This window comes from Rhinoraja longicauda, chromosome 13 (genome assembly GCF_053455715.1).
Source record: "Rhinoraja longicauda isolate Sanriku21f chromosome 13, sRhiLon1.1, whole genome shotgun sequence".
Classification (NCBI taxonomy): Eukaryota; Metazoa; Chordata; class Chondrichthyes; order Rajiformes; family Arhynchobatidae; genus Rhinoraja; species Rhinoraja longicauda.
This window is the reverse complement of record NC_135965.1, coordinates 24,251,594-24,264,512: the sequence shown is the minus strand read 5'-3', so window position 1 is coordinate 24,264,512 and position 12,919 is coordinate 24,251,594. Positions and strand designations below refer to the sequence as shown.

The 12,919-nt window shown below is 46.9% G+C and overlaps 1 protein-coding gene across 1 annotated transcript in view; it reads right to left on the bottom strand.

Moving 5' to 3' along the window:
- Positions 1-5,277, bottom strand: part of ryk (receptor like tyrosine kinase) — a 63,837-nt gene extending 58,560 nt beyond the window's left edge. The window contains exon 1 of the mRNA XM_078409922.1: positions 5,086-5,277. Coding sequence (XP_078266048.1) covers positions 5,086-5,221 — 136 coding nt within the window. The 5' untranslated portion in view covers positions 5,222-5,277. The remainder of the gene's footprint in view (positions 1-5,085) is intronic.
- Between the last annotated feature and the right edge of the window lie 7,642 nt (positions 5,278-12,919).

The following is a 12,919-nucleotide window of genomic DNA, read 5'->3' as shown; positions in this document are numbered from 1 at the left end:
GTTGTAGTTCGGTGATGGTCCGGGGCACTGGGGCCGGAGCGTGGGCTACACCTCCCGGTGGACAACGCGGAGGCGGGAGGCGCACACAAGATGGCGGAGCGGCAGGAGGAGGAGAAGGACAGCATCCGCCATTGTTGTTGGAGTCGTCGACGATGCCATCGGTTGAAGCGGGCACTGGAGGAGACGCAGGAGGAGGAGGAGAAGCTGCTACCCACTGGGGGTTGTAGCTTGTATATAACTCCCATCTTCCAACCAGGTGTATGGGTTAACTGTAAAATTAAGAAATAGGCAACCACTTTTCTGGGATTATTCGGAAGGAGCTCCCGAACATCAGTAGGAGATAGATCAGATCTGGGGACAAATGACAAAGGTGCTAAAGCAATATGGTTCTAGCAGTTAAGAATAATTTCCCAATATTAACTGGGATTGATTTAGTACAAGGGGCTTGCATAGGGAGGAATTCATAATTCCTAGAGGTAAAAACCTAGAAGTTTTTGAGTAAATATGTAGATAGTCCTACTTGAGAAGGTCCAGTGGAAGTGTCATTTCAGAGACCATCATCGAAATGCTATAAACTTGAAAGGAGTTACAGAAGGGGGTATGGATGATCGGCAAGTTAAGGTCCTAAATTGGGGAAGGCCTATTTCAATAACATAAAACAGTACAGCACAAAAACAGGCTCTTTGGCCCAATGTCTGTGCTGAACATAATTTTAAGGCCATTACTTTTCTACCTGCACATAACCTATATCCCACCATTCCTTGCATATCCAAATTCCTATCCAAAGGTCAGTTAAATGGCACTAACGTATCTGCTTGTTCAACCACAACAAAATTACATACGAATGTATATATATTTTTTAAAGTACAGCTCAATTATGTACGTACAGCATGTACCAGACATTCATCACCCTCTGTATAAACAATCTTGCCTCACACATCTCCTTTAAATGTTGCCATACGACAAACTTTATAACATATAAACTTTATAACATAAGACAGGACCTTGTAAAAGTAGATTGGGAGCAGCTGCTTGCTGGTAAAACAAGATCCAACAAGTAGGATTTTAAACAAGAGATATTGAGAGTTCACAACTAACACATTCCTTTTCGAGTGAAAGGTATGGATGGGAAGATTAGAGAATCCCTTGATGACAAGGGATTTTAAATGAATTGATATTCTGGAGCTGGTCAGCATTAAGCTGGTGCTGTTAGATGATGGAGCAAATAAAGATGGATAAATCCCCTGGTTGTAATGAGATGCACGCTAGCTAGTTATGTATTACAAGAGAAGTGATCGGGGCCCAGAAATCTCCGCATCTTCATTAAATACAGATGGCTGGAAGATAGCAAAAGTGGTTATTTTGTTCCAGAAAGGTAGCAGGAAAAAGTCAGGTAACGACAGGCCATATAGTCTGCAAAGGGAAGCCAGAAAATACTGAGAAAATTCAAAGGAACAGGATTCATCAACACTTAGTAAGGCAGGGTTTGATTTAGGAGAGCCTGGAACACATTGACAGAGGTGCCGATGGAGGCAGAAATGATAGCCATGTTTAAGCTTTTAGATAGCTACCAGGGAATAGAGGGATCATGTACACAGATGAGATCAATTTAACTTGATATCATGTTCGGCACACATATTGTGGGCCAAAGGGCCCGTACCTGTGCTGTACTGTACTGTTCTGTGCTCAATTCTATGTTAATCTTTGCCATACTTGCCATATGGTATCTTTGCCATAACAATTAGACAGGTTTAGAGGGATACAGGCCAAATGCAGGCAGCTGAGACTCGTGTAGATGGGACACATTGGTCGGCGGGACAAGTCGCGCCGAAGGACCTGTTTCCACATTGTATAACTCTATGACTATCAATATTATATGCCTTTTTTTTGTTTTGACTTCCTTTATCAATCTCCCCTTTGTATGTTTCTTCCTTTTTAGGAGAAAAGATCCTGCATTATAAAACATTGGTTCATCCACAAGGAGTATTGTCTGCAATTCATGTGACCAGACTAGATGAAGAATGTCATTGCGTAGAGTGCCGTGATTTGCCAGGATGTTGCCAGGATTGGAGGACTTTTGTTATAAGGAGAGATTGAATAATCAGGGTTTGTTTTCCCTGAAGAGGCCAAGAAGTGACCTAATACATTATACAAAATTGTGAGGGGAATAAATGGGGTAGATAGTAAAAAAAACTTTTCCCAAGTTCAGATGTCTAAAACAAAAGTGCGTAGGTTTAAGGTGAGCGGTTTAAAGGGGTTCTCTGGGGCAATGTTTTTACATGGAGAGTGATTGGAATCTGGAATGCACAAGTTGAGGTGGTGGTGGAGGCAGGTAAACTCACAGCACTCGTGAATATAGATATGCCTGTGCCATAGGCAAGGCATACAAGGTATGTTCCAAATACAGATTAGTACAGATGGATGCAATGGCTAGTTTGACCTTGGTAGGCTGAACGGTCCGTTTCTATGCTGTACTACTCTATAACTCTATCCAGTGCCATATGACACACCATTGACACTAAAGACAGACACAAAATGCTGGAGTTATTGAGTGGAGTAATATTGTGAGAGTACTACCTCCTTCGCCACTTTGTGTGTTGATGTATCAGGTGAAAATATTCTTCCTTAAATCCTCTCTAAATCTGAACAGATTCCCCCTAGTTACTGACACTCTTGTCTGTGTGTTGTTTTGGTCACCCTACTATAAGAAAGATGACATTGAGTTGAAAAGAGTGCATAGAAAATTTATGAGTGTTGCCAGGAACCGAGGAACTGAGTTAGAGGAAGAGGTTGAGCAGGATAGGACTTAATTCCTCAGAGCCTAGGAAACTGAGGAACAATCATATGGAGATGTGGGGCATAGATTTTGGGTGGCAGAGTGGTGCAGCAGTAGAGTTGCTCCCTCATAGCACCAGAGACCGGGGTTCAATCCAGACTAGGAGTGCTATCTGTACGTTCTCCATGTGAAATTGTGGGTTCCCTCGCACTCCAAAGATGTGCAAGTTTGTAGGTTAATTGGCTTCTGTAAATTGTCCCTAGTGTGTAGGATAGAAGATAGTGTTTGGGTGATCGTTAGTTGGCGTGGACTCGGTGAGCCAAAGGGCCTGTTTCCACACTGTATCTCTTAAATTAAACTAATGGTAGAGTGAATGCACGGTCTTTTTCCAGGGAATTTAGGGTAAGAGAGGGAAAAGTGCTCTTCGGGCTAAAGGAATCAAGGGATATGGGGGGAAAAAGGAGGAACAGGGTAATGATTTTAGATGAACAGCCATGATCATATTGAATGGCGGTGCTGGCTCGAAGGGCCGACTCCTGCGCCTATTTTTCTAAGTGCAACTCCACACAGTGGGTAGTAAGTAGAATGTAACAAGCTGTTAGAGGAGATACAAGGAACCACAGATACTGGTTTCGAAAAAAAAGACACAAAGTGCTGGAGAAACTCAATGGGTCAGGGTGATCGCTGGAGACGTAGATAGGTGACATTTCAGGTCGGAGCCCTTCTTCAGACTGATTGTCTGTGACGTTTTGGGTCTGAAGAAGGGTCTCGACCCGAAACGTCACCCATTCCTTCTCTCCCGAGATGCTGCCTGACCTGCTGAGTTACTCCAACATTTTGTGAATAAATACCTTCGATTTGTACCAGCATCTGCAGTTATTTTCTTATTCAGACTGATTGTGACGTGTTTGCGGGGGGGGGGGGGGGGAAGAAAGTTGGAAGAGAGATGGGGAAGAACAACACCTGGTGAACACAGGCAAGGCGGGATGGGGGGGGGGGGGGGGGGGGGGGTTGGTAGGCAGATGGTTGGACAAACACCAGAGATGAAAAGACAAAAGGTGTGAGATAAAATAGGTGCAAATTATGGAAGGAACCAGGTGGAAGGCGAGGATCAGGGGAAAAAATGGCTGTGTGGGGCACACAGAAGTGGAGGGGGGGGTTAATTGGTTAGAGGAAATGGTTGAGTCAGGTGCAGTAACAACATCTAAAAGCAAGGTTTAGAGAGATATGGGTCAAACTCAGGGAAATTAGATTAGATGGGCATCTTTGTCGGCAATTAAAGAGTTGGGCCAGATTTTGTACAACTCAATCAAGTCACAGCACAGCTTTTCCTGCTCCAAAGAAAATAAACGCAGCCTATCCAGATCACGCCAGGAGTCTATCTGATAACAAATCTTTTGTCTTTGCTGTAACTGCATCGCATAATCTTCCTGTGTCACAACAAATAGCCTTCAGTAAACCAAAAACAAATCCCAACAAGTAAAACCAAAACAGCCATCAGCAAATATCACTTCTCAATGTTAATGACAGTGAACATTTGAGTTACCTCAGAAATTGGCCCATTTGGATCACCTCATCCATGATGACCATGATGCCCACCTATACAAATCCCCTTTGTCTGCATTAGGCCTTGAGGCCATCTATGCCTTTCCAAGTACCCGTCCAGAAAACATTATTTAAAAATGTATTGAAGTGATTGGCATCATACAAAGTTTATTGTACATATAAATGTACTAAGTCAAGATTTTTTTAAGTCAGTCGCCATGAAACGTTTCAGATCCTCAGGCAAACTTACCCACTCAAGAGTGTTTTACTGTCATGCACCTTCTATTGACATACAGATAGCTGAAGTCTTTATGCATACCACCACAACACAGTTCAAAGTTGATTTTCTTAACCAAGACAAAATCACCTTATTCTCACTCGGCTCACCCCCATCCTCTCCCTCTGCTCATCCCCATCCTCTCCCTCTGCTCATCCCCATCCTCTCCCTCTGCTCATCCCCATCCTCTCCCTCCCCACGTCCCCCTCCCCTCGCCCCCACTCACTCCCCTCTCCCCGCTCACCACTCCCCTCTCCCCGCTCACTCTCTCTCCCCCCCGCTCTCTCCCCACGGATCACTCTCCCACCGATCACTCTTCCACCGATCCTCTCCCTCCGCTCAACCCAGCCGAAGGCACCAACTTTCTCCCTCCCTCCCTCCCGCCCGCCCCACAGCCTCGCTGCTGCCACGGCAGCTGCACTGCTCCTCCTGCGGCCAGGCAGGCCCTATTGCGCGGCCTCCACCACAGGCCGGGGCCAGCACTCACTGATCAGCCTCCGCATCTCCTCCACGCTCAGGTAGACGTTAACGCCGGGGCCGGCGGGATAGACGGCGGCGAGGCAGCAACTCCACATCAGCGCCAGCGCTCGCCGCAGAGGCCGCGCCGACCCACCGCCCGCCATCCGCCAGCGGGAGTGCCGCCCGTGCGCGCCCCCGCCGACGCGCCGCTGCGAATCCGGCCGCGCGCCCTGCACGCTCCCGCCGCTGCCGCGAGACCGCACGTGCAATCCGCCCACCGGTGCACGCGGGCTGACGGCAGTTCAACTGCCACTGCCGCCGCCGCCGCCTCCTCCTCCCTCTACCTCACCTCAACCCCTCCCTCATCCTATTCTCCCCCCCTTGCATCATCCCTCCTCATCTCATCCCTCCTCCCCTCCCTCATCCTATCCCCCCTCATCCTATCCCTCCTCCCCTCCCTCATCCTATCCCTCCTCCCCTCCCTCATCCTATCCCTCATCCTATCCCCCCTCCCTTGCATCACCCCTCCTGCCCCTCCCTCATCTCAACCCCCCCTCATCTCATCCCTCCTCCCTCGCATCATCACCCTCAACCCCCATCTCATCCCTCCTCCTCCCTCATCTCATCCCCCATCTACCTCACCTCACCCTCAACCCCGCTCATCCTATCCCTCCTCCCCTCCCTCATCCTATCTCCCCTCCCTTGCCTCACCCCTCCTCCTCCCCTCTACCTCACCACCCTCAACTCCTCCCTCATCTCATCCCTCCTCCCTTGCCTCATCCCTCCTATCCCATCTCATCTTCTCATCCCCTCCCTCACCCTATCCTCCTCCCTTGCCTCATCCCTCCTCTTCCCCCTCCCTCATCATTCCTTCCCCTCACCTCATCACCATCAACCCCTCTCACATCTCATTTTTCCCTTCTATTTCCCTTCTCCCTACCTCATCCCATCACCCCCAACCCCCTCCCGCATCTCATCCCTCCTCCTCATCCTATCCCCCCTCCATTACCTTATCCCTCCCCCCCCCATCTCCCCCCTTCCTCATCTTATCCTTCCTCCCCCAGCCTACCTCATGCCCCTCATCTCGCCTCAACCCCCACCCTACCCTACATTCATCCTCAACCCCACCATATCCCCTCAACCCCGCCCTATCTCCCTCCCCAAACCCTCCCTCCCCAAACCCTCCCTCCCGAACCTACCCTGCCTCACCCCACTCTCCCTCCCCAAATCCTCCCTTCCCAACCTACCCTGCCTCAACCAACTCCCACCCTTCCCTGCCACATCCTCCTCACCCCTCTGTCCCCTAGCTACCCTGCCTTAGTCCCTCCTCCCCCCTCCTGAACCTCTCCCTACCTTATCCACCACACCCCTCCCCATCCTCAACCTCCCTACCCTGCCTCATCCTTTACATCCCTCCCTACCCTGCCTCATATCCTCCGTTCCCCTCCTCTACCCTACCTCACCTCCCCTCCCCTCCCTTCTAAACCCCTCTATACCCTACCTCTCCCCTATCTCACACCCCCTCCCTCCTCCCAAAGCCAATCACTTTAACTTCCCATTCCGAAACTGACCTTTCTGTCCTGGGCATCTTCATTGTCAGAGTGAGGCCAAACGTAAATTGGAGGAACAGCACGTATTTTGCATGGGCAGCTCAACCCAGCGGTATGAATTTTGATTTCTCTAATTTCAAGTAATCCTTGCTTTCCCTCTCTCTCTCTCTCTCCCTGTCCCTCCCACATCCTAGTTCTCCGACTAGTTTCAGTCCTCCCGATTAATTTTACTGTTTGTATGCCTCGTAATCATCATCCCTCAACAACAATGAACCATTCTACATTTCCTCGACCATTGTCTGCTTTGATCTGTCATTTTCACACCTTACCCTTCCATGTCTCTAGTTTCCCTCTCCCTGACTCAGTCTGAAGAAGGGTCTCGACCCGAAAAGTCATCCATTCCTCCTCCAAAGATGCTGCCTGTCCCGCTGAGTTACTCCAGCATTTTGTGTCTATCTTTAGGGTAAATCAGCACCTGCTGTTCCTTCCTACACATTACCAATTACGTGTTAGTTAGAGGCCTATGTATGGAAAATAACACTACAGCTTTGGAAGCACTGAATTAGTCTGTTTGCAGCAAGCAGCATTCACTTCCATGAATTTTGCAATTACCTTTCAGGGCAAGTTGCTACCATCAAATAAATGTATTTAATCGATTCGGCTTCATGAGATACATCAGAAAAGTTAGTTTACAATGTGTTATTCCTAACTATTCAGAGGCCAATGTATGGAAAATTACACCTTTGGAATGCAGCAAGCAGCATTCACTTCCATGAATCTTGCAATAACATTTCAGGGCAAGGAGCTACAATCAAATAAATGACTCCAATCGGTTCAGCTTCATGAGATACATTGGAAAAGTTAGTATGAATGAATGAATAAGTTTATTGGCCAAGTATGCATATACAAGGAATGTGCCTTGGTGCTCCGCTCACAAATGACAACACAAACATACAGTTAACAATTAAGAATAAAGCATAAACACATCAAAACAATAAGGGTACACCATTACGGTCTAAACATGTGTGTGAAAATAAACCAGAGCAAAAAAGAGACTTTGGTTATTGAGTAGAACTATCACTCGTGGGGAAAAAAGCTGTTTTTATGTCTGGCTGTGGATGCTTTGACAGTCCGGAGTCGCCTTCCAGAGGGAAGTGCTTCAAAGAGTTTGCAGCGCGTTATTACAAACTGCATGTTAGTTAGCGGCCATGTATCATATGTTTCTGACACAGTTGGATTGTTCCTAACTCTGATCATATCAAATGATTGTGCTGTCTCGAGTGGCCCATCCCGATCCTATTTTCCTGTATCCCTGTGACCTTGTTAAATGAAAGCCGCATCAACCACACTGGTCTATAAATATGTTCTATTACCTCTTCAGAAATTCGTCAGACAATCTCCATGAAAGCCAAGAAAGCACAGCAAGGTTCTACTACCTCAGAAAATGAAGGAATTGTAACTGTTCTTAATTACATTTTCCTGTCATTTTTAGAATGTTCACGCAGGCAGTTCAAGTCAGCCAGATAATGATTCTTTGGATGATTGTTGAGTCTCTTCCTGTTGTTTGTGCCCCTGGTCTCTGCCTGTGCTCTGTCTGTCCCTGGTCTCTACCTGTTTCTCTCTGGTCTCCGCCGGTTGCCTCTCTGTCCTTGATCTCCGCCTGTTGTCTGTTTGTATGTCTGTCCCTGGTCTCAGCCTTCAGCCCCGTGCTGCCCTCTGGTGGCTGTGACCAGATCTGAATCCAAAGTGTGCGAGAGAAAGTTAATCACATGAAGATAAATACAAAATGCTGGAGTAACTCATCGGGCCTCTGGAGAAAACGGGTCAAGACCCTTCTTCAGACTAAAAAGTCAGAGTTCAAGTTTAATTCCCTCTTAGTTGTTTGAAGTGAAATTATGTTTTTGTACAATCTATCGTTTTTTTATTCAATCGGTAACTGCCTGTGAGAAGCCATGGACGACGACCCGCTGCGTTCTGTGTGGGGGCGTGTTGTTGGGGGCGGGAGTCCGGCGCGGACCAGTGGCCTTGGACGAGCGGCAATATATTTCTCCTTCAGAAGTTGTGTGTAACTCAGAGGAACACAAATTCATTCATCAATAGCTGACAAATGAAATAAAGGTGGCGTTAAACAGAGAGGATTCTAAAGTGACGGAAGGAAGTGGCAGAATTAAACCGAGTGTTTTATAGTGAACCAAAAATCAAATGAGGACAAAGAACAGAAGGGAGAAAGTTTCAATAAAAGTTTCCGGAAAGGTTGGTGAGATTCGGAGGCGATATATCCTCAGCGGCGACTGTCTGCACCGGACGCGATGGCGGTGCCTCTGATTGTGCGTTTTTGCTTCACATCATTCAACCATCCGTTCATCTGGAGTGACCTCTGATTGGAGGCTGCATAGAGACAGTGGTGAGTGACTGACCCGTCAGCCTTGCGCCGGGTAAACACTAAAATCTCTAATGAAATACTGAACAGTGAGGGGACAGGGAAAAGCCAGCGCGCATTCATGAAGGTTGGACCGGTCTGTGCGCCTTCATTGATATGTGAACAAAACGGGAACAGGAAAAGACGCCAAGCGCTGGAGTAACTCGGCGGGCCAGGCAGCATATTCGGAGAACATTTCGGGGTCGGGGCCCATCAGAAAGGTCGCACAGTGACGACCCCTTCTCCCGTCTTCAACATTCCCTATTCACTCTCCTCCAACAGCAACAGGTGATATTCCGGACCGACGCTCCTGCCGCCCACCAACGGCGGGCGCGCCGCATACCCACATTTCCTTGATTATCGTTGCTTTTTGTATATCTCCTAAGTATCGTCTATATCTCTCGTTTCCCTTTCCCCTGTCTCTCAGTCTGAAGAAGGGTCTCGACTCGAAACATCACCTATTCCCTTTCTCCAGAGATGCTGCCTGACCCACTGAGTTACTCCAGATTTTTGTGTCTGTCTTCTGTTAATTAAGCGATCGGCAGGTAGCCTAATTAACAGAAAGAGCGCAGGAGCAGGAAGGTGTGGACAGGTGGGTGGGGGCTCTGGAAAACCCAGCCCAGAAGGGGTACACACAAGCACAAGGACGTGCCAGCGCAGATGTAGGAAACTTTACTCCACAGAGAGAGGGCCATAGGCGACAGCGAGGAACTCAGGAAGAGCTTCGTTCTCCGGAGGATGGCCGAGATGTGGAGCCCGCGGCCCGACGAGCCGTGGAGCCAAAGAAACACAACGCTGATGTTTCTGGACAAACTCCGGAGGTGGCACATTCGCTTTAATCAGTCAGGGCATTGAGTAAAGAAGTTGGGACGCTATGTTACAATTGTACAAGATGTTGGTGAGGCCGCATTTGGAGTATTGTGATTAGACCTGGCCACCCCTCTGTGGGAAGGATGTCTTTAAGATGGAAATATTGCAGATTACGAGGATGTCGCCAGGACTGGAGGGGCCTCAGCTACAGGGAGAGATTGGGCAGTTAGGACTTTATTCCTTGGAGCACATGAGTAACCTTATAGAGGTGTATTAAATCACGAGGAGAATAGATAGGGTGAATCCACAGTCTGTTACCCAGAGTAAGAAAATCAAGAAAAAGAGGAGATAAGGTGAGGGGGAGAAAATGTAATAGGAACCCAAGGGACATTTTTTTTTCACACAGAAGGCAGTGGGTATGTGGAACGAGCTACCAGAGGAGGTAGTTACTATAACAGCATTTAAAAGACAGTTGGACAGGTACATGGATAGGAAGGGTTCAGCCGGATACTAGACCAAGTGGACCCGTTGGGCCCACAACTCATTGGGTTGCCATTGGGATGTGGGGAAAAATCGCACTTTTTTTTCTTTAAAATAAATGGCTTTAAAAAAATTTAAATTAAATCTCAATGAAAATCGCAATTTCTCTTTAAAATTTTGTTTTTTTCTGCATTGGTCTAGCACCCTCCCCTCCTCCACTCCATCCCCTCAACCCATCTTTCCCACCCACTCCCCGCCCCCTTCCTCTCCCTCACTCCATCCCCTCAACTCCTCTTCTTCCCCACCCACTCCCCCCTTTCCCCTCTCCCACTCCATCCCCTCTTCTTCCCCACCCACTCCCCAGTCACCCCCTCCATTCTTAGGGGCTCTCCGGCGGCGCCGCCATTCCCGCCCGTCGGGTTTCCATTGTGACGTCGAGCATAGAGGTATTACTGCGCATGGGTGGCTGACAGGCACAGCAAGTGGAAAAGGGATTTATTAAAGTTTAAAATGTGAATAACAAAACATAACAATTTGAACGTTAATAGGATTTATTGATGCTGCACTTAGGCATCATTTCCCCTTTTCACAACAGGAAGGAGTTGTCGAAAATCGCCACAACAAAAGGTAAGAATGCCGCCAAAAGGCTCATCATTCTTTTTGCATAGATCTCGAAGAGTTCTGTCCACCGCTTCAAAGCTCTCCCGCCTAATCATCGGGCACTCATCCCAAACAATGAGTCTCACACTCCTGATCAAATGATCCATGTTGGAGTTCTTCTCAATGTTGCACAAGGTATTATCGGTCACTTCGATGGGTTCCTTGAATCGAGAATGTGCAGTTCTTCCACCAGGCATCAATGTAACTGCTATACCAGAGGATGCAACACCAAAAGCAACATCAACTTGATCTCGAACTTGAGAGGATCAAATTGGTGAGAATTGGTTTGCCCATTCCTGCTGGTGTATCAATGAAAAACATTGAAGGAACATTCCTTTCCAAGCAGCTGCACATATGGTCATACACTGCTCTTTGCTCAGCATTCAGCAGAGGCTCCTTCTCCAACAAATCACTGTTGTTCAGGTCTACTGTACTGCAGTTCACTCAGCAATTCTGGATTGTCACCATCAAGGTTCATCCTTCCATGTCTTGGTAGTGACACATGAAAGTCTAGTAATTTATAAGCTTGTCTTGAATATACAACAGAGCCTGATCATGATGCCTCTCATCAATCATGATATTTGGATCATCGATTGTTCTCCGTTCTCTTTGAAGGTAATCCTCAGACATTGAATTCTTGAAGCGATCCCATAATTGTCGAGAAGAGTTGATCTCAGCCATCGTCAGCAAAACAAACAAATCTCTCATTGCTTCGGGGAGTCTTGTCCGCTCAGCATCTTCCATCGTCTATTGCCAATGGTAGTAAGTTTGTAACAAACCTCTTTCTATGCAGACGTCTTTAAAGGAAGGAAGAATATGTCTGTCATGTGTCCTCGATGAATCGAAGGACACTGGCCCTTTTACGTGATGGAGAAGCAGTCTCAAGTAGTAGAGGTCACACCTTGGAGAAATGGTATACACTCGTCCCAGAACATTGGCTTAAAAATTACCTGGAAGATCTTCCACTATCTTCCCAAACTTCCTTCTTTGCCATTTCTTATTGTTCCATGTGTAAAATCGGGGTACACCAGCGTAGTACAGTGTTTTTGCGAATTGATCTCGAGAACACAATTCCATGAATTCAGTTAAAGTTGTTCTCGTGATATCCTCATTTCTCACCAGCCGACCAGCATCGACTCTGATGACGACTTGTTGTTCTTGTGGTAGATGTACCTGGTGTCGAATGACAGCTGGGCGTCTCTCATGAGTTGGAAATCTAAGAATTTTAATCCCACTGCTTCTGATGGACCAATGTATCGGCCAGTAAAGTACTGTGCAATTTTGTCATCCCTGTTAACTCCAAAAACTGCTTGCTCACTCCCCTTCAAGGTGTACTTGAACACGTATTTGACCGACTTTACAGTTGATGCGACATTTGAACAACTTCAAGAGTTGAGCATTACAGGGCATCACCCATTCAGAAGTAATAGGTTGATCCCGGCGTCCTTCTTGATGTCCCTGAAATCCTCCCATATCCGGAGATCGTCTCCTGTACAGAGGATGTGATTCATCTCCACACCTTGTGCTTTCGATAAACGGCTTCAGGAATCTCTTTCTACATCTTCCATTCTTTCAACATGGAGAGGTGTGGTCGCAGAATGGTTCATGAACAGACCTCCCAACATTTGGTTTTACAAATTCATAATTTTGATGTCCAAAATTCAGAATTTTACATCAAATTCATAATAAGGCACGTAAAGAAAGTTTTCAGCAACAAAAAAAAAGTATGTACGTCCAATGCGCATACGTGTTGTGCTACATTCATGTGTGAGAAACGACTATTATTTCCAACAGTCTGTAGTTCTTGGACTACATGTACAATGTCAGGCCTATCATGAGTATATTCTGGTATTTATAGAAAGGTTATTGAACAGAAATACTTTTTACAACAAAGAAAAAATTGTTTTGTTTTGGTTTTTCTATTTTGGTTTTTCCGTACACAT